Source organism: Rhinolophus ferrumequinum, chromosome 11, assembly GCF_004115265.2.
Source record: "Rhinolophus ferrumequinum isolate MPI-CBG mRhiFer1 chromosome 11, mRhiFer1_v1.p, whole genome shotgun sequence".
Lineage (NCBI taxonomy): Eukaryota > Metazoa > Chordata > Mammalia > Chiroptera > Rhinolophidae > Rhinolophus > Rhinolophus ferrumequinum.
The window spans coordinates 13,912,498-13,933,701 of NC_046294.1; the positions used below are offsets into that span (position 1 = coordinate 13,912,498).

The window sequence follows — 21,204 nt, forward strand, 5'->3', positions numbered from 1 at the left end:
GACATCTGAACTTAAGCATTTCATTTATTCTCATGGCGCAATAGGGCTAGTAAAAGGGGGTCCCCAAGGCTGTCTGGCTGGCACTTGTGACTTGTCTCCCTCCTCTGAGTCTGGGGACCATCCTACAAGACACAGTCTTCCCTCTATTGCCGTACCCACGCCGCGATCTAGAAATTGTATCTCTCATTCTGTATTCATTTTGGTCTTCCTGTACAAACACTGCCAGACTTATCAGTGAGGCAGCAGGGAGGCATTTATGGCCAAGCCGCAGAGTGACAGTGGAGAATTTCTCTTGGGGCCCTGTGGGGAAAACAGGAAGTGGTGGAGGCAGGATGGGCAGGGCCCCGGAGAACCTTGTGCAAAGTGGACACCAGGTTCATCCACTTGGTCGGGTCAGTACAGTGTTCAAACGGAGTACAGGTTTGGCAGGACCCCCACTGCCCAGCAGTCACAAAACTCCTAACCCTTTGACTCTCCTTTAATGGCACGTGAGAATATCCATTGCCCAGCTCCCAGGAACATTTGCCCTTCTCAGTCTGTTACACCTCTGGGAGACAACCACAGGGCCTCAGCCAGGCCCGAAAACAGAGGATAAGCGTGAAGGAAGGTCATTCGTGTACATCCCAGATCTCAGAGAGCAGTGGGGGAAGCTTTTTGTCCTGCAGGCGCAGTGCAAACACTTGCTCTGAGTGGACGCTGCTCAGTGTTCGGAGGCTCACCAGCTTCATTAGCATCCGTGGGAACATCAGCCGGTCCTGGGGGAAGGAGACAGACAAATACAGCCTTTGTCCCCAGGAAAGGAGGCAAGGGTAGAAGAGTCAGGGGAGAGACAGAGAATTGGTAGCACAATATAATCAGAGGTGGATTCCTGAAGGGAAAGTAGGTGTGTTAGTGAATGAGCCTGTGGAGAGGAGGGAAAAGGGCATCGAGGGGAGACTCACATGGGGGTGGTGGATGGAGACATAAGCATGCAGGGCCTCCACATATGTGTGTTGCAGTCTCTCTACCTGGAGCTGGTCCTGCACGTTGGGTCGGTCTATAGGTCACAAATGGAGTTGAGGAGCAGGTTTGGCCAGGGTCAGTTCCATATCCCAAGTCAAACCAAAAACAGGGACATGCCCCACCCAACCTCTCCCATCCCAAAATAACACAGCAAGGGCCTCCACCCCTACAATGCCTGATGCCTGCCCTGTGGGGCCTTCAGCCCCCTTAGTTCAAGTCTCTTGCTCATTTTCCTTCTTGCTCATTTCCCCTCTTGCCCCTCCTCCACACCTGCAGAAAAGATGCTGATGGCAATGAGCAAAGCAAACTCGGCATCATTGAGTTGCAGCTCATTCATGGCTCTGGAGAACTCAAAGATGGGGTTGATGAACTCCACTTGCAGCCCTAGGGGAGAAGAAGGGAGGATGGGCATGTGGCACAAGCGACAGGAACTTCCTTCTCTCCTCCAATAGCATAACTTAGAGAACTACTAGGAACTCAATAAGAAGTCTCCAGGGCTCTGCTCTGTAACCTTGCGCAACTTTCTTGACCTCTCCAAGCTTCGACTGTGAGAGGGGAATCAAATCTGAACTCATAAAACTATGGTGATGGTTAAATGATAAAGCATGCGGAGCACTTAGCACTGTGCCCGGCACATAGAAGGTGCTGAATTAAATGATAATGATAATTCTATTATTCTTATTAAAATTCTTGAGGGCCCCACATTACTACCGTGTTTCCCCAAAAATAAGACCTACCTGGACAATCAGCTCTAATGCGTCTTTTGGAGCAAAAATTAATATAAGACCCGGTCTTATTTTGCTATAAGACCCAGTCTTATCTAACATAAGACTGGGTCTTATATTAATTTTTGCTCCAAAAGACGCATTAGAGCTGATTGTCTGGCTAGGTCTTATTTTTGGGCAAACACAGTGTTAGGTTGGTGCAAAAGTAATTGCGGCTTAAAAGGTTAAAAATAATTGCAAAAACCACAATTACTTTTGCACCAACCTAATAGAAATAGAAGCCACTCACTTTTGTTTATAAAGAAGACTTTTTCACTGGCAATTGGCCTTACTTATTTGAATACTAGACATACATTTCATGTTTCACATCCTGGGGGAACTTAGCAATGTGGTTGAGGGTGTGGACTCTGGTGCCAGACTGCCTGAGTTTGAGTCCTGGCTTTACGATTTACCAGGCTGTGTGACCTTGGGTAAGTTATTTACCCTCTCTGGGCATTGGTTTTCCCATGTGTAAAATGGAGATAATAGCACGTCCTTCATAATGGGTCCTTAGAATAATGTGTGACACATATGGTAAGTACTATATAAGTATTTGCTAAATAAATAATAAATTTTAAAAAGTAGAACCAATCTTCTTGCTGAGGAGACTGAAGTTCAACAAACGTCAACCTAAAGTCACGACATCTAAAGAACACTTCTCCTATACACACTTGCAAAGTCTCCCCACCCCACACCCTCACCGAGGCTTTCTCAGATTTCTTTTAGCAACCATCTGCTAACGCTTCCATTGGAGGCTTCTTGATTAGTCACTTTCTGTACTTTCACACTGACATTTATCAAGTGTGTGTCAATCTCTTTAATGGACAAGCCCCATTTTATACAGTATTTGTTGGTGAGGTATTGAGCCTAGAATTGCGCTGACTAGCCCGTTTGTACAGAGAAGACAAGGGGAAGAAGAAGGGGTCTAGAGCTGGGTTATGCATCCTGCAGGGGTCTGCTACTGCTCGCAGCCTGAACACCTCCAACGCCATCAGTCCACATCACTAATCAGGTAGAGGGGGAAGGAGACCCGGCAAAAGAGGGCCCCTGTTCCTTCTCCCCAACAAATGAAAGGCAAACATGCTATCAAAACTACTTATATAAATGAATCTATAAATAGGAACAGATTCAGACAGCACAAGTCCGCAATTGCTGAAGGAACACACAGGCATGACAACTGGAAGGGTTCAGAGAGCAGCATGTTATGAAGGAGGAGGCGGTGGTTAAGGAGGCCTGGGATGATGGCCACTTGGGGAAAGGTGGTTTGGTACAGAAAGGGGGCAGGCGTAGGCTGGAAAAGTCCTTAAGTTGCCCCTATTAGGTGCCTATACATTCAGGCAGCACACAGACGGCAAGAAGTGCCAACACAGCCCCCATCCCCTATATAGTCAAGGGAGGCCTTTCTAGAAAGCTTACTGGGTACACTGTGTTGGGACAACAAGAGGCGCAGGAGCTGGCTTGAGTCACCAGACACCAGAGAAGACTTTCTGAGCTCTGCCCTGGAGATCAGGACCTCCCAAGCCCAAGAGGGAGCCGCCGCATCAGCCATCGTGCACAGACCCACTCTCTCAGTCGGCAGACTGCTCGGTCTCCTGCTGAGCGTCCGTTCCTGTCCCTCCAGAACACGCTCAGCCTTCCATCCCTTCCCAACTCTGCTCCCATAACACAGACATTACCAGCAATTGGATATGAGGAAAACCAACACTGCTTACTTAGCCTGCAAGCAAGCAAGCATCAGACAGAGAGCAACAATGGGAACGAATTCTTGGAGAAAATACTCCAGGTACAGGATGGGGATAGAAGCATCCACTCTTATCCCAAAGCTACCCGATCTGGATATGTTTGCCTGTGTTTCAGCTCCAGTTCCATGGCTCATCAGAAAGAGCAGTTGTAAAAGGGTAGGGGGAAATTAGTCCACGTGATCCTTAAAGAGCAGATCTGAGAAAGGTCTGCTCATTACTGACTCCTAAAAGGCTCAGTATAGTTGATTTCAAGCTTTTTTTCCAGCTGTAAAATCTTTTCTTGAAGCAAAACATTATGCAGAAGCATGATGTAAAATGCAGATTTAAATGGAGCTTCTTGTTTGGCTAAAGTAAGGATGAGGGACATTCCTCTCCCTCCTTGTTTCTCCCCTAAGGTGACACTTCCACAGTGTCACCTGTGCTCCCTCGGGTTCCTTGGAGCACAGTTTGAGAACCACTGGCCTAACAGAACAGAGGACAGGAGACTATTTGGGGCAGTTGAGAGAGGCCTGTCAACATTCTGACTTCTTGTCTTAGAAAAACAAGTGACGCTTTCCCTTTATAGCCACCCGAATCTTGGCCCTGTGGCCCCAGTGTCACTATGGGCCCCCACCCTGCACAAAAAGTGTCTGTCCATCCAGCCCAGTCCCTTTGTGATCTCAGTTCTCACCTGCTTTGGCAAAGTCTTCCCGGTTATAACTGAAATCCTTGAGGAAGGTGATACTCTCACTCCCAGGGTTGTACCTCCGAGACGTCTCCAGAAGCATCACCTGAACAAGTACAGGACCTCAAACAGGGCCATGGCGGGCTGGTCTTGGCATCTTCAAGGGAGGGTCAAGCCCCTCCTCCCTACTTCCCAGTGGATCTGGCTTCCCGCCTGGCTGCTGGCCCCTCCCACATGCAGTCCTGCTCTGGCTCCCCTCACCCCTCCACCCCGCCCGCCAGCCACCTCGATGGCAGAGGTCTTCAGCAGGGCGATCTGGTCCTCCCGGCTGAGCTGCAGGAAGCCGGGCAGCTGTTTGGCAAAGTCAACGATCTCCTGCACAGAGACTATGGCCAGCTCGGTGAAGTGGGCAAAGCGCTGCTGACGGGCCTCCCGGCTCTGGGGATCTGGGGCCATGGGCCAAGGCTACCCGTAGGGCAAGGAGGGAAAAACAACCACTCTGAGTCAGGTGCCAAGAAGCCAGCTGGCACTCCGGGCACGGCCACCTCTCCCCCAGTCCCTGAGGTACCGTGACTCGAAGCCGGTCAGAAAAGGAGCGTCTGTTACACTGTTGCTGGGCAGCCACCAGCTTCTCAATCATGCCCAGTTGCTCCGGGCTGAGCTGGGGCAGGACTTGGGGAGGTGAGGATGCCTTTGGGGGCATGGATGTGGCCTGAGCCTGTTCCTCCTCTTGCCGCTTCAGTTTCTTCAGGCGGATCTGTTCTTCTGACAGGACACCTACGGACCGGGCCAGACATGAGGGAAGGAGAGGGGGAGAAGGGAATCAAGGATGGGCCAGAGGGGTAGTTTGAGGCTTCAGAAAAGCAGAGATTGTTGGGTAAAGGCAGAGATTTAAACCCATATTTAGGGACCGTGTAGGAAGGCCCAGCAGGCTGAGCTGCCTGTCTGCCCTCACACCCTGGCAGCTGCTGGCCCCATTCCCACCAGCCCCTCGCCCATTCCTGGTCCCAGGTACTCACACTCCTCCCGCATGCCAGCCTGGCGGCATTTGCGAAGGCGACACTCCTGGCACTTGCGACGCATATAGGTGTCCATGGGGCAGTGGCCCCCGCTGTGGCAGATGTAGCGTGCCCCTTTGATGACACTGCGGCGGAAGAATCCCTTGCAGCCCTCACAGCTCAGCACGTTGTAGTGGAAGCCAGAGGCCTTGTCCCCACACACACTGCACAGCTCATTGCCCAGCATTTTGGGGGCTGGCCCCTTTTTCCGCTTTTGTGGACGGAGCTCTGGATACAGGGAAGTGCCTTAATGTTCTTCTCCAACGAACAAGCTCAGTGCCCAGTCGGTCATTGCCCTGAGCATTCCGTGACCTTCACACCCTTTTAATAAGCAGTCTAATCTCTCTATGATAAGAAAGTAGCTCTCATATGTCCAGTGCTATTTAATTATGTCCCATATACTGTTTGAGCCTTTTATATGCATTGATCCTGACAACAACCATAAGTAAGAGATAGGTACTACCGTGTTTCCCCGAAAATAAGACCTAGCCGCACAATCAGGTCTAATGCATCTTTTGGAGCAAAAATTAATATAAGACCCAGTCTTATTTTACTGTTATATAAGACCGAGTCTTATATAATATAACATAACATAACATAACATAACATAACATAACATAACATAACATAATATAATACTGGATCTAATATAATATAATGTAATATAATAATATAATACTGGGACATATTAATTTTTGCTCCAAAAGATGCATTAGAGCTGATTGTCTGGCTAGGTCTTATTTTCGAGGAAACATGGTTTTATTATTTCCATTTTAGGAATAAGGAAAATGAGGCTCAGAAAGGCTTAAGGTAGAGACAAAATCCACACTCAGATCACTCAGGTCTACTTGACACCAAAGCCTGGGTACATAACCGTGATCTTATAAGGTAAAGAGCCCTAAGGTACCCCTCCCAGATCCACGGAGCCCCTACCGCCTCCACACCCAGCATTCCTCACCTGTGGTGTCTGAAAGGGCCTCCATGCCAGGGAGCAGGGCTGTGGGCTCTCCTGCCTTTAGCCCCATCCCCAAAGTGCCCCCAGCTGACTGGGCCATGCTGGCTTCTTCCCTGAGGGTGCAGTTGCTGCCTCCCAGGGCCTGGCTGCTTGCATCTTGTGTGTCTGCTTCCCACAGCTCTCCTGCAGAGTCTGAGCCGGGAAAAAGGGGCACAAGAGGGTCTCAAGTCCTCCCCCTTCACTTCCCCAGCGTCCTGGCTGGGAAACGACAAACTTATTTCCACCCATAGAGGGCAGCAAAACATCAGCTCAGGCTTCAGGACCCTGGGTTTGTGTGGGCTCTAGGGCTAGTCGCTTGCAGTCCCCTGCACTTCAATACCTTAAATGATGATGTTAACCCTTATTCCCTTGGGGCGCTGACGTGCATCTATTCAGACAGAATTGTCCAAAGCCAGAGCTGGGTAAGCACTGGACATGCCAACTCTCCCCAGCAGCAAACCTGATTGAGAAGGAACTTGGGTGCCTGCAAGAGCCAGGCATCAGAACCAGGGCAGAGGTAGTCTGAGCAGAAGGAGTCAAGGATGGTTCTAGACTGCTCTCTGGTTAAGGGCAGAAGGCAGGTAGTGAAGGAAACTGATTCCTGTGGGAGGAGAGGAGCTGGGACCTGGCTCAGGGGAGAGGGCTGGAGTGAAGCAGCTTACCAGGAGAAACGTCAGGCACAGGGGCCTCCAGCCACAAGGACATCTCTTCCTGGAGCCCTGTACATTACCAAGGAACTGTCCTGCAGGAACAACCCAGGTTATACTCTTCCAGAACTGGGCTTCATCTTTATCAGTACTAACATATCAGCAAACATTGACTTGAGATATATATGATATATGAGTGTGTGTGTATATATATATATATATATATATATGTGTGTGCATATATATATACATATATGTGTATGTATATACACACATATATATATACACACATATATGTATATCAGCCTGTGCTAAGGCTTTACATGCCTTACTCACAGTATCCCTATGAGGGCAGGACTATTCTGATGCCCATTTTACAGACGAGGAAACTGAGGTTCAAAGAGATTAAGTAAATTGCCTATGGTCACACTGTTAGACAGTGTGACCAAGACTCCAACTCTGGTCTCTCTGGCTCTGCAATCTGAGCTCTCAGCTACCATGCCACCTTTTCTTCCCAGGGCCCATCTCCAAGCCGTCAGGGAATGTTTAAGCCATCTGCCCTGGTTCTGTCCCAGCCCCTTCCCCCTCACTCCAGCACTGGGGACAGCCGAAGTTGGGCAGGACCAGGACACAGGATGGAGGTTCACTCCACCCAGTGAAACGTGCTGCTTGTTAGACAACCTCACTCCTGCCACTTTCCCAGGATCCCAGCACAAACCTGTTGCCTCTAAGAGTTGCCCCAATTCACATAGGACTTCCTCACAACCCCTCAGGAGTTAATCAAGGACCTAAATAGAATGCTGTTGCTGCCCAAGCTTCCATCAGCATCATCATCCCTCAGAGACCCCTCTCTAAGACCCATACAACCCTCCCTCCCACGCCCCCCTCCTCCCCACACACCAGACACACACACACAGAACCCCAGGCCAGTTCTGAGGAGCAGACCCACCGAACGCCCGGGCACCAGACTTCCTGGCTGGGACAGTCTCTGGAGCCCCCTTGCTGAGAGAGGAGGAAGGTGCAGTCCCTTGTCCAGAGGCCTCAGCGGGCAGCTGAGGAGCCGGAGCTGAGCAAGAGAGGGGCCCGGAGCCCCGGGGAAGTAATATGGGGAAAGGCTGAGGGGAGGGACTGCCAAGGGGTCGGGCCACTGCTCCTTCCTGCCAGGCAGCACGGAGCCGGAGCCGACTGACGGGAGCCCTGGCCTCCTCACCCCCGCCCGCCCACGGGGCAGCTTCCCCACCACGCTGACTCCTCCCCAGCCAGCCACCCCCTCAGCCCAGCACCACCCTGGCCCCCCTACCCCCAACCACGACAGTGGCATTTCCCTGCAGACTGGCCAGTTCCATGTCTCTCCCCTTCCTCTCCTCACCCCAGCTGCTCTTAGCTGCTCTTACAGAAGGACTGCCTCCCAGGCACCCCCACCCCAATCCCGGCAGCCTCCAGAGTTGGCGTTCCCTCCCCTCCATAGACATTTCGTGGAGCAAAGGTCCCAGCACGGCCTGGAATTGCAACACGGAGCCCCAGCCTGTTTCCCAGCCTCCCTCCTCCTCCCCTGCCTCTGGGAAGGGGCCAAGAAGCTCTCCCCACCAGCCCCAGGCCTCAGCCAAGCTGGTATAACTCCAGCGGTGGAGAAAGGCAGGTGCTGGGTCTTCCTGGGAGTCCCTGAATGTGGGTGCCCTGTGAGGACCACCGACATGGGAAGAGGCCAGGACAGAGAGGAGCAATGACAGGCCTTTGATAGGGGTGGAGGTAGAGATGGCAAGTGACCCAGGTGCCAGCCCAGGATGACTTGGGAAGGTATGCACGTTCCATCATCTGGGGAACAGCTCCATCTGAAGTGATGGCAGCCTCTGTCCAGAAACTACTGAGATGATAGACTTAGTCCCCCTGTCCTATTGCCTGGAACGTAAGCTCCATCCCTGAAGGTAGGCACCATGTTTTATTGACTTTATCTCCCATGTAGCCCATGGATCAGGGCCTGGCATAGAGCAGGCAACAGAGTAGGTACTGTGTTTCTGCTTGTTAAATGAGTAAGTAAACAAGAAAAATAATATGACCCCCTTCTATCCTATACTTGATGCTCCAGTCAATTTCATCTCAGCATATTGATTTGGGGCTCTGGGCTCAGGTTTTTGGGTTCAAATCCTGACCTTGCCTTTGTCTTTTATTAGCTGTGTGATCTTAGTTAAGTGTTCAATAAATGGTAGCAGTTACGACATTTGCAATCCTTTCAACTATGGGACTTCCCATCACCTTGAATCTGTGCACTGTTAACCTGCCAGTGCTTATTTCCACATCCAACCCCCTCACTACCTCTTTGGTTCTTAGAGCAGCCCCAGGAGAGAGGGTCAACAACACAAGCTCCATCTTAGAGAGAAGACTAAGCTTGTGGGAGGGGCTTCCAGAAGGCCACACACAGGGGCCAAGCTGGGATGAGAACCCAGATGTCCTCACTCCAGTCCCTGTACTCTTTCTCCTGTGCCAGAGTCTAGGATACTCTTGTCTGGTTGCCTCTCAGGTCTGCTGGACCAGTGAAGCGCTGAAATGGAGGAAACCAGGGCTGGGGGGCTGCAGTGGGAGAGGCAGAGTGCTCTGGGGATGCTTCAGTCCAGATGTGGGAAGCGAGGAGCTGAGGTTACTGCTGACTGTTCACCCCATGCCCCACTCCCAGCTTCCTGCTCACAGACTCTTCCTGTTTTGCTGTGAACTCCAGTTCCCATGGGCCCCACATTAAAGCATAGGACAGGGGCCAGGGCAGGCAGCCAGAGTGACTGAAACAGAAATGAATAGGGTACCAGGGAAGAGGACAGAGGGAACAGGGAAAGAGTGTACAGGGGGTGTGGGGAGCAGGATGGGAGAAGGACAGGGAAAGCAGAAATAGAACAGGAGCTTGGTGAAAGATGGGAGGAAGCACAGGGTGGGGCAGGGGGAACAGGCGGGGTTTGGGGAGCCGAGACTTGAGAAGACAGCAGGCGGGGTGGTGTTGCAAAATCTGCCCATGTCCTCACTTTCCCATTTCAGAAAAGCCCCTCTGACACCCCCATCTCAAAGTTCTGCCTCCAGCTTTTGTTCTTGTTCCCTCTCATCACAAGGTCATCCCCTCACAAGGCTCCCACCCTCCTCTGGGCATCTCTGAGTCATGAGCACAAGGCTCTCCATTCCTCTTTCATGTGTTCCTTCTCCGAATTTCAACAGGCCCAGCTGTCCTGGGAAATTAGAAACCAGGGACTCCAGCTTCTGGGAAACTGGCACTGTTCTGTCCCAGCACTTGCTCCGGCTCCCTCCTCGGCCTTCCCCATTCCCAGCAGCTCCAGCACAGGAACACCGTCAGAGATGTCACTGAAACACCTGCGTACAAGGAACTCGGGATGGGACATTGGTCTGGGGCCTGATGACTTATCTTCTGGAAGTTGGCAAAAGCCTTTCTCATCCACTTCTGATCCTCAAGTCCCTAGTCTCCCCACAGCCCAGGACCCCATCTGGAGGCTTCCGACCCCAGCTAGAGCCATTTGCTGAACAAGCAGGTCCGGGTGCCGTGTCCCCCAAGCCAGGGAATCAGCCTCAGCCTCGTCTCAAGTAGAGGAGGAGAAAACATAACTAGTGTTATACTGCCAGCTACCCCTTCAGGTTACAGGGGTTCAGGAGCCACCCCACCCACCCCCCCACCCAAGAAGGGAAGGGGGAGAAAAATGGGGGGAGACCAAAACCTGTTGACAATATCTCCACGTTGTTTCCAGAGACCAACTACTGGACTTCTCCCCCGAAGCAGGGCAAGTAGTCAGGTGATTGGCCGCTGGAACCACACATCCCATTTTGCCAGCCCCACCCCCAGGGCACAGTCCCATAGCAGACGTTAGGTGCAAACCCTTCGTGTCCTGTGGCGCCTTTCCTGTGTTTCCTTGGCTCCTAGAGGAGGCAGTATGCCTGGGAACACTCCAGCGGTCTTCCAAGTCCCATGTGACCCCTAGAACCTCTGAAGGCTTCTCATTGCAGCCAGGGGGAACCATGATGCAAAAATAGAGGCATTCACAAGCCCACGGTTGTATGCACTACTGGATAACTCCTCTGCAAGGGCTCAAATTCCCATGAAGCAGGCCATAAAGTACGGTTTGCCGTGATGGTCAGGGGCACCTGCTTCTTGCTCCCTCCCTCACCATTCTGGAAAGGTGCAGAGTGTGGGAGCATCTTGCAGGCCCCTCAAATGACTTCTGCCCAAACTCCCAATCACAAGATAGAGACCCACCCAGGAATCCCTGCTTCCAAGACCAATGAGTTCAGAGATGATATAGAAGACAGAAAGGAAAGAAGAAAAGGAACACTTACTTAGGCCCTACTACATGTATATATAGCCTAGGAGATACTTGTAGTTATTAGCAAGGAGGCAAATATCACATTTGGATACAGGTATGGCCGACTCAAAAGCTCAAATTCAAACAAAACAAAACCCTCCTTACTCCATTACACAAAACTGCCTCCCCAGATGGGAAAAATGGTTAACTCTCCGGGATTTAGGTTCATTTCTGCCAATTAAGGGTAGAGAAGTGGTTCCCAAACCTGGCCTCACTTTCAGAGATTCTGATTTATTTGGTCTGGGGTAGGCCCATGTATCCATCTATCTACCTATCTACATGTCTATTTTTATGAATATTTTGCATCTGTAATTGGGAACCAAGGTGTGGGGACCACAGAATCTAGTAAAAATATGCAGAAACTGGGTGTCCAGAAACCAGGGCTCAGCTCTTGGCTCTACCATGTACTTGTGATGTGACCCTCACCCTTCACGGATTTGTTCCTCACTATAAAAACTGAAATATCTGCTCCACCAATCCTTCCTACATGGGATACTTGCAGGCACAAAGGATATAGACAGAATTTAGCAAGTGCAGGGAGGCGGGAAGCCAAAGATTAATTTGTGGGATTTCTGTTCTACTTGCCAAAATTTAGTGAGATCACAATGATCTGGCTAGTTTGCAAGTAGAATAGGGGAATATTAAAAGAAAACACTCAAAACTCCCACTAATATGCAGTACTTTACCAATTCGTATGCTCATTCAACACCACCAATCTGAAAAGGTGAAAAGTTTTCCATTGTTAGAAATATCTTTATTGAAGGTATTTTGGGGACCACCAAATACAGTTTAACAATGTAGTTTGAGCAGAAATAGTCCATTATAAAGACTAGTTGACTGGGATTGGGGCCACCAATATAGTTTAGCAAAAGCAATTTGAGCAGCCTTTGAGAAATGTTCCATTATAAAGACTGCTTAACTGGGAATCAGAAAGCTTGAGTTTTAATTCATTCTCCTCAACTGTGTGACCTTGGAAAAGTCACTTCCTCTCTCTAGGTTTGTTTTCTTACATGTAAAGAGGACTAGCTTAGATCAGGGATTCAAAGATGCTGATTTATGGACTATGAATGGTCTTTGTGAACCACTTGGGATTATATGCAAAATTCCACTTGTGTTTATGTGTGTGGACATTTTTCTGGAGGAGAGGGAACTAAATTTTCATCTGATTCATAAGGGAGTTTGTCACTAAATAAGAAGGTTAAGAACTACCTGGCTACCAGGAATTCAACTCTTATACTCTATTTACTCTGTAACAACTCCGGAAGCAAAGTTTAGATCCTGAGGTATATATAAATAGTTGAATATAGAGTCCGAGTGCAAGATAATGACCCTTTCTCCCATATAGTTCTGATCAGATATTTTTGTGATGATTTGAGGTGATTTGTTTCTAGCGGGCAGATTGAATTAAAGCATCCCCAAGGACCTATAATCTGACCTCCAAGAGCTATGAGTCACTCCCAGCTCAGTCTGCAAAGCCTTGAGACCAAATTGGCTGCACCTGGACCTCAATGGTCACTGCCAAGAGGGCCTCTGATTCTGCCCCACCTACTGCCACTTGGTAAGTTTCTTCCCCTTACTCCTATACATCTCCCAACTGGTCTGAAATTACTCCCTTAGGGATTCACTACTTGGGTTTTGCAAAGTCTGAGCATCCTGTGCAATCCAGCTCCTTCATGGAGAGGCATGACATGCTGATTCTAATTAATTAAAACTGAGAATGGATGGTTGGATGGGCAGAGAAAGGACTGGAAAGGGAAATGAGAGGCCTTCTGAGGCTTTGCTCTGGGCATGAACAGAAGGCTAGAGTATGACCAACCTCAAGGACCAGAAGTCCAAAGAGCTGTTTACACGCTGTGCCCAGCACCTCAAACAGGACCTCTAATGGAGAACAGAACTAGGGCCAAGGCTCAAATTCCACCCGAAGGCAGGGGTATGAAGAGGGGCGCCCGACACCACTCCTCGCCCCAATTCTGCACCCGCTGTGGCTCTGGAGTCAGTCCCGGCAGCGCCCGTGAGGACGCTCGCTCTCCGAGTCACAGTTCAGCCCAGTGCAAGTGCCACCTTGGTACAGCCTCTCCGCGGGCTAAGGCTAACCCGAGCTCAGGGTTTTCTTTACCAAGATGAGGTCTTCCAGCTCTTTCTGCCGCGCGAGGTCGCGCTACATTCCCACGCTCCTCTGCCACGGTCGGATCACGAGTTTCCTACAAGCACTCCCTCCCGGAATCCTCCTTCTCGCACCATCACTGCCCCTCCTTTAGCAAGATGGCGGCGACGCACTTCCGGTGTGTGTTCCTAAGGGTGCGTCCGGGCGGCCGCTGCAGGTGCCGTCCAACGGGTTCCAGCCTCTTTGCTGCACAGACTATAACGGTGATGGCGTGCGGACAGTTTGGCTGGAGTCGGGCGGCTCTTCTCCACCTACTTCTTGGCGTGACCCTGATGGTGATGCCACCCACCCAAGCCCGGAGTCTGCGCTTCGTTACCTTGGTAATGAGCTACAGTCGCCGGAGCTAGGCTTGCCGGTGGAGGGAGGGACGGGCTTGTGCTGGGGTTTGGGGTGTAGAGGAGGAGGAGCCGGTTTAGGAGACGACTAAACTGTGCTGGAGGCCCGGGTTCGGAATCAATGTGGAGCCCTTGGGTATTTGTGAGGCAGGGTGCAAGGAGTTTTATCTCAGGAGCTAGGTCCGGTGAGTCTGCCCTAGACAGGGATGTAGTCGAATGGTTAGGTGATCTTTTGTTCAGTGTCCCCCCACCCCAATTGCGTTGCTTTTACTTCTCTTTTCCATCTGTATCTTTGGCTTTGTTTGTGGTCTCCGGTGTCATTGCCTAGCCAACTTAGAATCTCTAAAATCTGGAAGAAGTTACTGACTTCTGAGTTGGGGGTCTTTACAGTGGGTAGAGGTTAAGGTTTCTCAGAGTGAGACTTCCCTCCCCAACATGGGGCAGAAGTGTGCTCTATATCCCCATCATGGAGACCCTTCTGACCTGTAGGCAAATCATTTTCCTTCCTCAGCTGTACCGACATGGAGACCGGTCACCAGTGAAGACATATCCCAAGGATCCCTATCAGGAAGAAGAATGGCCCCAGGGGTTTGGTCAGTTAACCAAGGTGGGTCAGAAGCCAGCCCTTCCTCAGCATGAGCTGTAAAACGACCTCTAAGGCAAGCTACAGAACTTGGGGCCCCACCAAACTGCCGTGTCTCACATGGGTGCTGACTTTGATCAGATTTCTTAAGCTTACTTTCCTCTGTGCCCAAGACAGTATCACCCACAGCTGGCCACTTAATAAATGACTTCTGGGATCAGATTAGCCCACTCCTACTTCCAGCCAGGGGTAAACTTGGAAAGCAACAGTGCCTAAGCCCTGTGGGACTTGCAAACCATCCCTTTGTTCTGGACCCTCTTAACCCTTGCGTTTGCCCCTAGGAGGGGATGCTACAGCACTGGGAGCTGGGTCAGGCTCTGCGGCAGCGCTACCGTGACTTTCTCAACACCTCTTACCACCGGCAAGAGGTAAGGCTGGGAGCTCAAGAGGCAAGGAGAATGGGATCTGCTGTCCTCACCCTATGTCCTCAGTGAGGCTGGGTACTGTGGCCTCCCTCCATGCATTTTTGGTTACAACAATAGGACAAAACATCCGAGGGTAGTCTAGAACAAAACCCTAGAGGCTGAGTTGCTCCTGCTTGGCTGGAAAGAGGCAAAACTTCTCAAGCATCCAAGCTCAGACTTAAGGAAGGGTCTGGAATAACTCAGGATTTCCATCCAAGACACTTATTGAGTTTCTACTGTGAGCGAAGCACTATGCTAGCATTTTGCATATAATGGTACACCACACAGATATAATCTCTGTGTTTGTGGATTTTAGAATGTAGTAAGGGTGACATGATAAACCACACAGAGCCAAGAGATAAAGGTAGCAGGGAAGACATACATAGAGAGGACATGTCAGGGAAGATTGGCAAGTGGGTTGACTCCTTGAGGCCCTCTCCTCACCCCAAGGATGGGATAGCTGTTCCTCTGGTTACCACCCTCGGCCACAGCTGTCTCGAGAGTCTCTAGATGTTATTATTCCCTTGAGAGCCAGCTCTATCTTTGCCCTTCCCTACAGCTTCCTCCTCCCTTTTCCACAAGCAATTATCTGTTCGTTATCTTATTTCCTCTCCCTAGTCTCTAAGCCAGTTTATAAAAGGGGATGTGAATGGAGATAGTTTCTGCCCTCAAGGATCCTGGCCTAGGTAGGGAGACAGGCGTGATAAAACTAGTCAGACAGACAAACCCAAGAGCCTTACTGACTAAGCACTTTGGACTGGGAGGGGCATTTGAACTGGAGCCATTCCCATAGGAGCCAGTCCCAGTGGTGACAGCTCTCAGTTGAGTGTTTGGGCCTTTGCTGGAAAAAGCCCAGAGAGGCTACAAGAGCCGGATGCATGGCAGGATTACAATTTGCTGGGTAATTATCGAGAAGAGGTTTTTCCCCTAGGGCCCACTGAGGGGCCAAAGCTTCTGACCCCACCCCCACAGGTGAGACTCATGTTGTCATCTCTGCAGGTTTATGTGCGAAGTACAGACTTTGACCGCACTCTCATGAGTGCTGAGGCCAACCTGGCTGGACTCTTCCCTCCCAGTGGGATGCAGCGTTTCAACCCAAACATCTCTTGGCAGCCTATCCCCGTCCACACTGTGCCTGTTGCTGAGGACAGGGTAAGACTGGCCGGACCTTTCCGGAAAGCAGAGGGACAGCTCTGGCCATGGGCCTGCTGATCACTGACTCCTTCTCTGCCTCTGCTTCCCCCTTTTGGTCTGTAGCTGCTGAAGTTTCCGTTGGGCCCATGTCCCCGTTATGAGCAGCTGCAGAACGATACCAGGCGGACACCCGAGTATCAGAATGAGAGTATTGAGAATGCAGTGAGTGGGGCTGAGGTGGAGGGTCATCGCATTCCTTTCCCCCAGGGCAGGACTGAGCCCGATCCATTTTTCATAGCAATTTCTGGATATGGTGGCCAATGAGACAGGGCTTACGGACTTGACATTGGAGACCGTCTGGAATGTTTATGACACACTCTTTTGTGAGGTAAGCCTCTGAGGGTCCCCAGTGTGACCGCTCTTCTCTCACTCAGCAGGCCCAGGTGACCAGGACAAGTAGAACACAATGCCTGGCCACCATTCCCACTGGGGAGTTCCAGGCAAGCAGCCTGCTTCTTGTGAAACAAGGGAAGTTCCCTCACGGGTGAAGAACTCCAAAGTGGGACATAGTTTATTAATTGTCAGCAGTTCCTGCCCTTCACCCAGAGCCCTGGTGTTATCTGACTCCATTCTGCTGAGTCATGTGTTCTGTGCCTGAGCCTCCTTTCCTATGCCCTGCAGTCTCAACACTGTCTGCCATGTCTCCTGGTTCCAGCCCCTCTGCCTCAGCTCTCCTCTCCTCTCCCTCCCCTCACACACACACAGGCACCTTCTCACTGGGGAAGAGAGATGCCCTGGGAGAGGCTCTGGCCTAGGCCAGGGAGCTAACCTGCACACTGCGATACGCAGAAAACACACGGGCTAGTCCTGCCGCCCTGGGCCTCACCCCAAACCATGCAGCGTCTGAGCCGGCTAAAGGACTTCAGCTTCCGCTTCCTCTTCGGAATCTACGAGCAGGCAGAGAAGGCCCGGCTTCAGGGGGGTGAGTGACAAGAGCAGCATGTCACTCCCCTCCTCAGGACTCTTAAGTGTTAAAAATCTGCTATTGGGGGCTTCTCATACATTTACTTCTCCACCTGAAATATCCTCTGCTCTTTCAAAACCAAATCCCCCGTCATCACGTTAGGCATCAAAGTCTCCCCAATCCTCCAAATGCTTAGCACGTTTGTCTCTGAAAGACCAGTCAGGTTTGCATACTTCTTTTCTGCCATTCGTGTTCTTAAGTTTCACCCATGTCAGAAGACCTTTCCCCCTCAAATGAAGACCTACCTCAAGAGAACCACTGGGGGCCACTTTGAAAGAAGGCCAAGAGTAATACGCATGCCAGTTTCCTGATCTGAGCACCCAAGGTGTTGGCTGTCAAACCTTTCTGACATCTCAGTGGTTTTCAGGGCCTGATATGGCAGAGTTCCCCTGGCCTGCCTGGAGCCGCCACCTTGTGTGTTCTGAAGGAATTTTAAGTTTCTATTTCTCTAAATTGGAGGAATTCCTTAAACATAGGCAGGGCCTCGTAGCTCATTTATAAATGGGCAGGTTACTACATCCGTATTGAAGTATAGACACTGTTTTATCTCGCTTCCCTCTGTCAATGTGAGAGTTGTTAGAGCGCAGGGCGTGCTGCATAGTTCTGTGTAGTTCCCATGTGCCGAGAGTTCTCTGTGCTGGTGAGCAGACCCAGGACGAGCAGAGCGAGGGCCACAGATAGGTCTGATCAGAAGACAGTGGCGGCTGTAGCCAGACACTGGGGACTTTTCTCCTTCAGGAGTCCTGCTGGCTCAGATACGGAAGAACCTGACTCTGATGGCTACCTCCTCCCAACTCCCTAAGCTGCTGGTTTACTCTGCGGTAAGCTGCCATGGTCCCCAGCGTGCTAACGTCAAGCAGGGAGCTGGATTTCTTCTTTATTTAGTGCCTGGGGGGTGTGAGGGAGCAGTGCTGATGGGGAGATCCTCTCCCTTGCAGCATGACACCACCTTGGTCGCTCTGCAAATGGCGTTGTATGTCTACAATGGTGAACAAGCCCCCTACGCCTCCTGCCATATATTTGAACTGTACCAGGAAGATAGTGGGTGAGTGGAGCTATCAGTCTGCCCTCTGGAGGGGCACTTGCATGGTGGCTGTGGGCAGCAGCCCAAGGACTCCATTTACAGGCCTGGTGAGCAGCTTCCATCTTGTCTCCTGTCAACTCTCAGGAATTTCTCAGTGGAGATGTACTTTCGGAATGAGAGTAACAAGGCCCCCTGGCCGCTGAGCCTTCCTGGCTGCCCTCACCGCTGCCCACTGCAGGACTTCCTTCGCCTGACAGAGCCTTTCGTGCCCAAGGATTGGCAGCAGGAATGCCAGCTGGCAAGTGGTCCTGCAGACACAGGTGAGGTGCTGCCTGCCTCTGTGCTAGTCATGTCCCAGAACAACTTGAAATTCATACCCACACGTCTCAAGAACTGTCACGTTTCCAGCCATCTTATCGCATTTCCCTAGACCAGGGGTGTCCAAACTTTTTTCAACGTTTTTCACCAAGGGCCATATGCAGTAAAATACACGAACAGCTGGGCCACTCACTTGAGGTGAAGTACGTATTGCCTCACTTTGTTTATTTAAGTAAACTAAATATATTTTTGGAGTTTGCTGTAGGCCAATTAACAATGGATCATGGGCTGCAGTTGGCCCACGGGCCGCACTTTGGACACCCCTGCCCTAGACGGTACACTTCCCTACCCTGAGACCATTTTTCACCTTCTCCCTACTCCTCACACTCAGGTGATGCCCTCACGTCTTATATCATTGAGAAAATAAAAACCATCAGGAGAGAAATGTCCCATTCTCCCACCACCAGGTCTTCCAGCTTATGGCTGGTACAAGCTGCTACTTAAGGCCAATCTCTCCACTTTGGGCCCATCTCTTCTCACCTCCACAAGGACCCCTGATGTCTCAATATTTCCTCTCTATTGGATCAGTCTCATCTCAAAAGCTCAACAGAAACCTCTCAGACCCCCATCTTCCTCCAGCTACCACTCTGTTCCTATTCCCTGTTGGGCACAATCCTTCAATGAGTTACCTAGACTCTGGTTTTGCTTCCTCACTGCCCAATCTCTCAGACTCACACTAGACAGTCTTATGTCACCTTCTGCTCCATTGAAGCCACTTTGTTAAGGACCAATGACCTCCTCTTACCGAAGCCAGTGACCAGTTCTTAGTCAGCTTCTCATACCTCTCAGCGGCATTACATAAAATAGGTCACTTCTTCCTTGAACACTTTCTTGGCTTCTCTGATTTTTCTTCTGACTGATAGGCAGCTTCCTTACTGGCTTCTCCTTCCCACTAAACAGTGGATGGCCCAGGGCTCATCCTGGCTTTCTGTGCCTGAGACCAGCCTCTTGGTTTTCTATACCATCTCCATACTAAGTTCTGTCTGTTCATGACTCGCAGGTTCATGCCCTCTTCTCTGAGCTAGACTAACATATCCAGCCAGCTGCTGACGTGAGGTCTCTACATGGATGTGACATCTCAACGTTGATAACTGAAACCAAATGCTCTACCCCTCCAAATCTCTTCCTCCCGGCTTCCCCATCTTAGTAAATGCCGTATTAGTCACCTAGTTGCATAGTTTAATCCTAGAAGTTACCTTGAATTCCCCTTTCTTAGACTCTCCCCAACCAATCCAATGGCAGATCCTATCATCTCAACCTTTAAAATACATGCTCTTGCTCCCTAGTTCATTGTGCTGTCATCTCTTGCCTGATAAGCTTCCTAATGTTCTTTCTGATTCTCTTCTTGTCCTTACCAGTTTCTCAGCACAGCAGAGAGACTGTCTCAAAAACGTAAATCAGTTCACATCACTACCCTTCTCAGAACCTTCCAGTGGCTTCCCATCATATTTGAAATAAAATCCAAGTCTTTACCATGGCCTTCCAGGTCCCACGTGGCCTGGTCTTCTGCTCTCATCTCCTACTTGCCCTCACTTAGTTTGCTCTAGCGATACTTTCACGATGATCCTAGAACATGCCAAGCTATTCCCATATCAGGGCCTTCTGCACTTACTTCCTGTCCACTCCCCACTCCCACCCCAGCCACAGGACACTCCCCTCTCAGATTTTTGTAAGTCTCACTAACAAAGACTCCAGGTCTTTGTTCACATTATGCCTTCCGTGTCCTACCTCTCCATCCCTTTCCCCTTATTTTGCTTTGCTTTATGGCATTGGTCACTAACTGTGGACATCCCCACTGTAAGAACAGCACCTGGCACTCAAATATTGGTAAGCACTCAAATATTTGTTGAATGGACGCTGACGTGCCCTTTTTCCCCCGTCTCTGTGCCCAGAGGTGATCGTGGCCTTGGCTGTGTGTGGCTCCATCCTCTTCCTTCTCATAGTGCTGCTGCTCACCGTCCTCTTCCGGATGCAGGCCCAGCCTCCTGGCTACCGCCACGTTGCAGACGGAGAGGATCACGCCTGACAACCACTCAGCCCCCTTCCCTCTGCCTCCTAGGGGAGGTGGGCTTGGCCCTTACTCCCGACTGTTGCTGCTCCCCAGCCCACGGACAGGAGACCCTGGGTTGGACCTCCCTCTGATGATCCCAACTGGGATGAAAACTTGGGGTTCGGCTTGGCCCATGACACCTGTCACTCAGCATTCACCTGCCCAATGTTTGCCAAGTACTGTGTTGGACACTGGCTGTCTCCAAACAGGATGTGCCTCCTCCATTCTCCCTAAGGACCTGAAATGTAGGCAAGTATTCACTTGAGACCTCGGATAAAAGCAACTGAAGGAGTTGGTGCTTGATCTGCCTTGGGCCCTCGTCTCCCGCATTAAGCCCTGCTCTCTCTCTTCCAGCCCGGAGTCTTTGGCAAATGGCTCCCAGGATACAGTTTTGCCTCTCAGTGCTTATTTTAGTGGGAAAATTTGCACAATATTGGGGGTACGAACATTGGCCACCAAGGGACTGGATCACCCAACAGCCAGCCAGTCAAGTTTTCCTTTGTGTAGCTAAAGTCACCATCAGAGTCAGACGTGATGCCCTGGGCGCCTTGCTCACCCCTGCAGCCTCAGCAGGTCGGAAGGGTGTTTGTACTTGGGGAGGGGGGGAGGCGGAGAAAAGTGAACTGTGGTACCGTCATGAAATTACTGTCCCCCTCAGCTGGGCTGGCGTCTCCAGGGCCATGAGGTAAATGCAGGTTGTGAGCTGGACAGTTGACTGTGGCCCAGAACAGGGCTGAGGCAGCTTAAAAAAATGAAAGTTTTAGACTCTTATGCTGTTTCTGTGCCTTGTCTTCATTTTGGGGGACCCAAGGAACTTTTTGACCAGGT

The 21,204-nt window shown here is 50.7% G+C and overlaps 2 protein-coding genes across 5 annotated transcripts; one reads left to right on the forward strand and one right to left on the reverse strand.

Moving 5' to 3' along the window:
- Nucleotides 1–6: 6 nt before the first annotated feature.
- Nucleotides 7–13,471, reverse strand: NR1H3 (nuclear receptor subfamily 1 group H member 3). 4 transcript variants are annotated; one of them, XM_033119509.1, is made up of 11 exons: nucleotides 13,337–13,471; nucleotides 7,821–7,937; nucleotides 6,887–6,966; nucleotides 6,189–6,377; nucleotides 5,192–5,458; nucleotides 4,741–4,949; nucleotides 4,458–4,637; nucleotides 4,179–4,278; nucleotides 1,273–1,386; nucleotides 942–1,036; nucleotides 7–755 (listed from the first exon to the last, which is right to left on the reverse strand). In XM_033119509.1, the coding sequence occupies exons 3-11, from the start codon at nucleotides 6,927–6,929 to the stop codon at nucleotides 609–611; spliced, it is 1,344 nt and encodes a 447-aa protein (XP_032975400.1). In that variant the 5' UTR covers nucleotides 6,930–6,966; nucleotides 7,821–7,937; nucleotides 13,337–13,471; the 3' UTR covers nucleotides 7–608. The 4 variants fall into 4 exon arrangements, with proteins under 4 accessions (XP_032975400.1, XP_032975399.1, XP_032975401.1 ...); XM_033119508.1 differs by lacking the exon at nucleotides 13,337–13,471 and adding an exon at nucleotides 8,241–8,322; XM_033119510.1 differs by lacking the exons at nucleotides 942–1,036; nucleotides 13,337–13,471 and having other exon boundaries at nucleotides 7,821–8,104.
- Nucleotides 13,472–13,476: 5 nt separating this feature from the next.
- On the forward strand, nucleotides 13,477–21,151 carry ACP2 (acid phosphatase 2, lysosomal). Its single transcript, XM_033119507.1, has 11 exons — nucleotides 13,477–13,704; nucleotides 14,231–14,326; nucleotides 14,644–14,730; nucleotides 15,766–15,918; nucleotides 16,024–16,122; nucleotides 16,199–16,288; nucleotides 16,750–16,882; nucleotides 17,663–17,745; nucleotides 17,863–17,969; nucleotides 18,093–18,268; nucleotides 20,219–21,151. Exons 1-11 carry the CDS (start codon nucleotides 13,483–13,485, stop codon nucleotides 20,350–20,352), a joined length of 1,380 nt encoding a protein of 459 aa, XP_032975398.1. The 5' UTR covers nucleotides 13,477–13,482; the 3' UTR covers nucleotides 20,353–21,151.
- The last annotated feature ends 53 nt before the right edge of the window (nucleotides 21,152–21,204 follow it).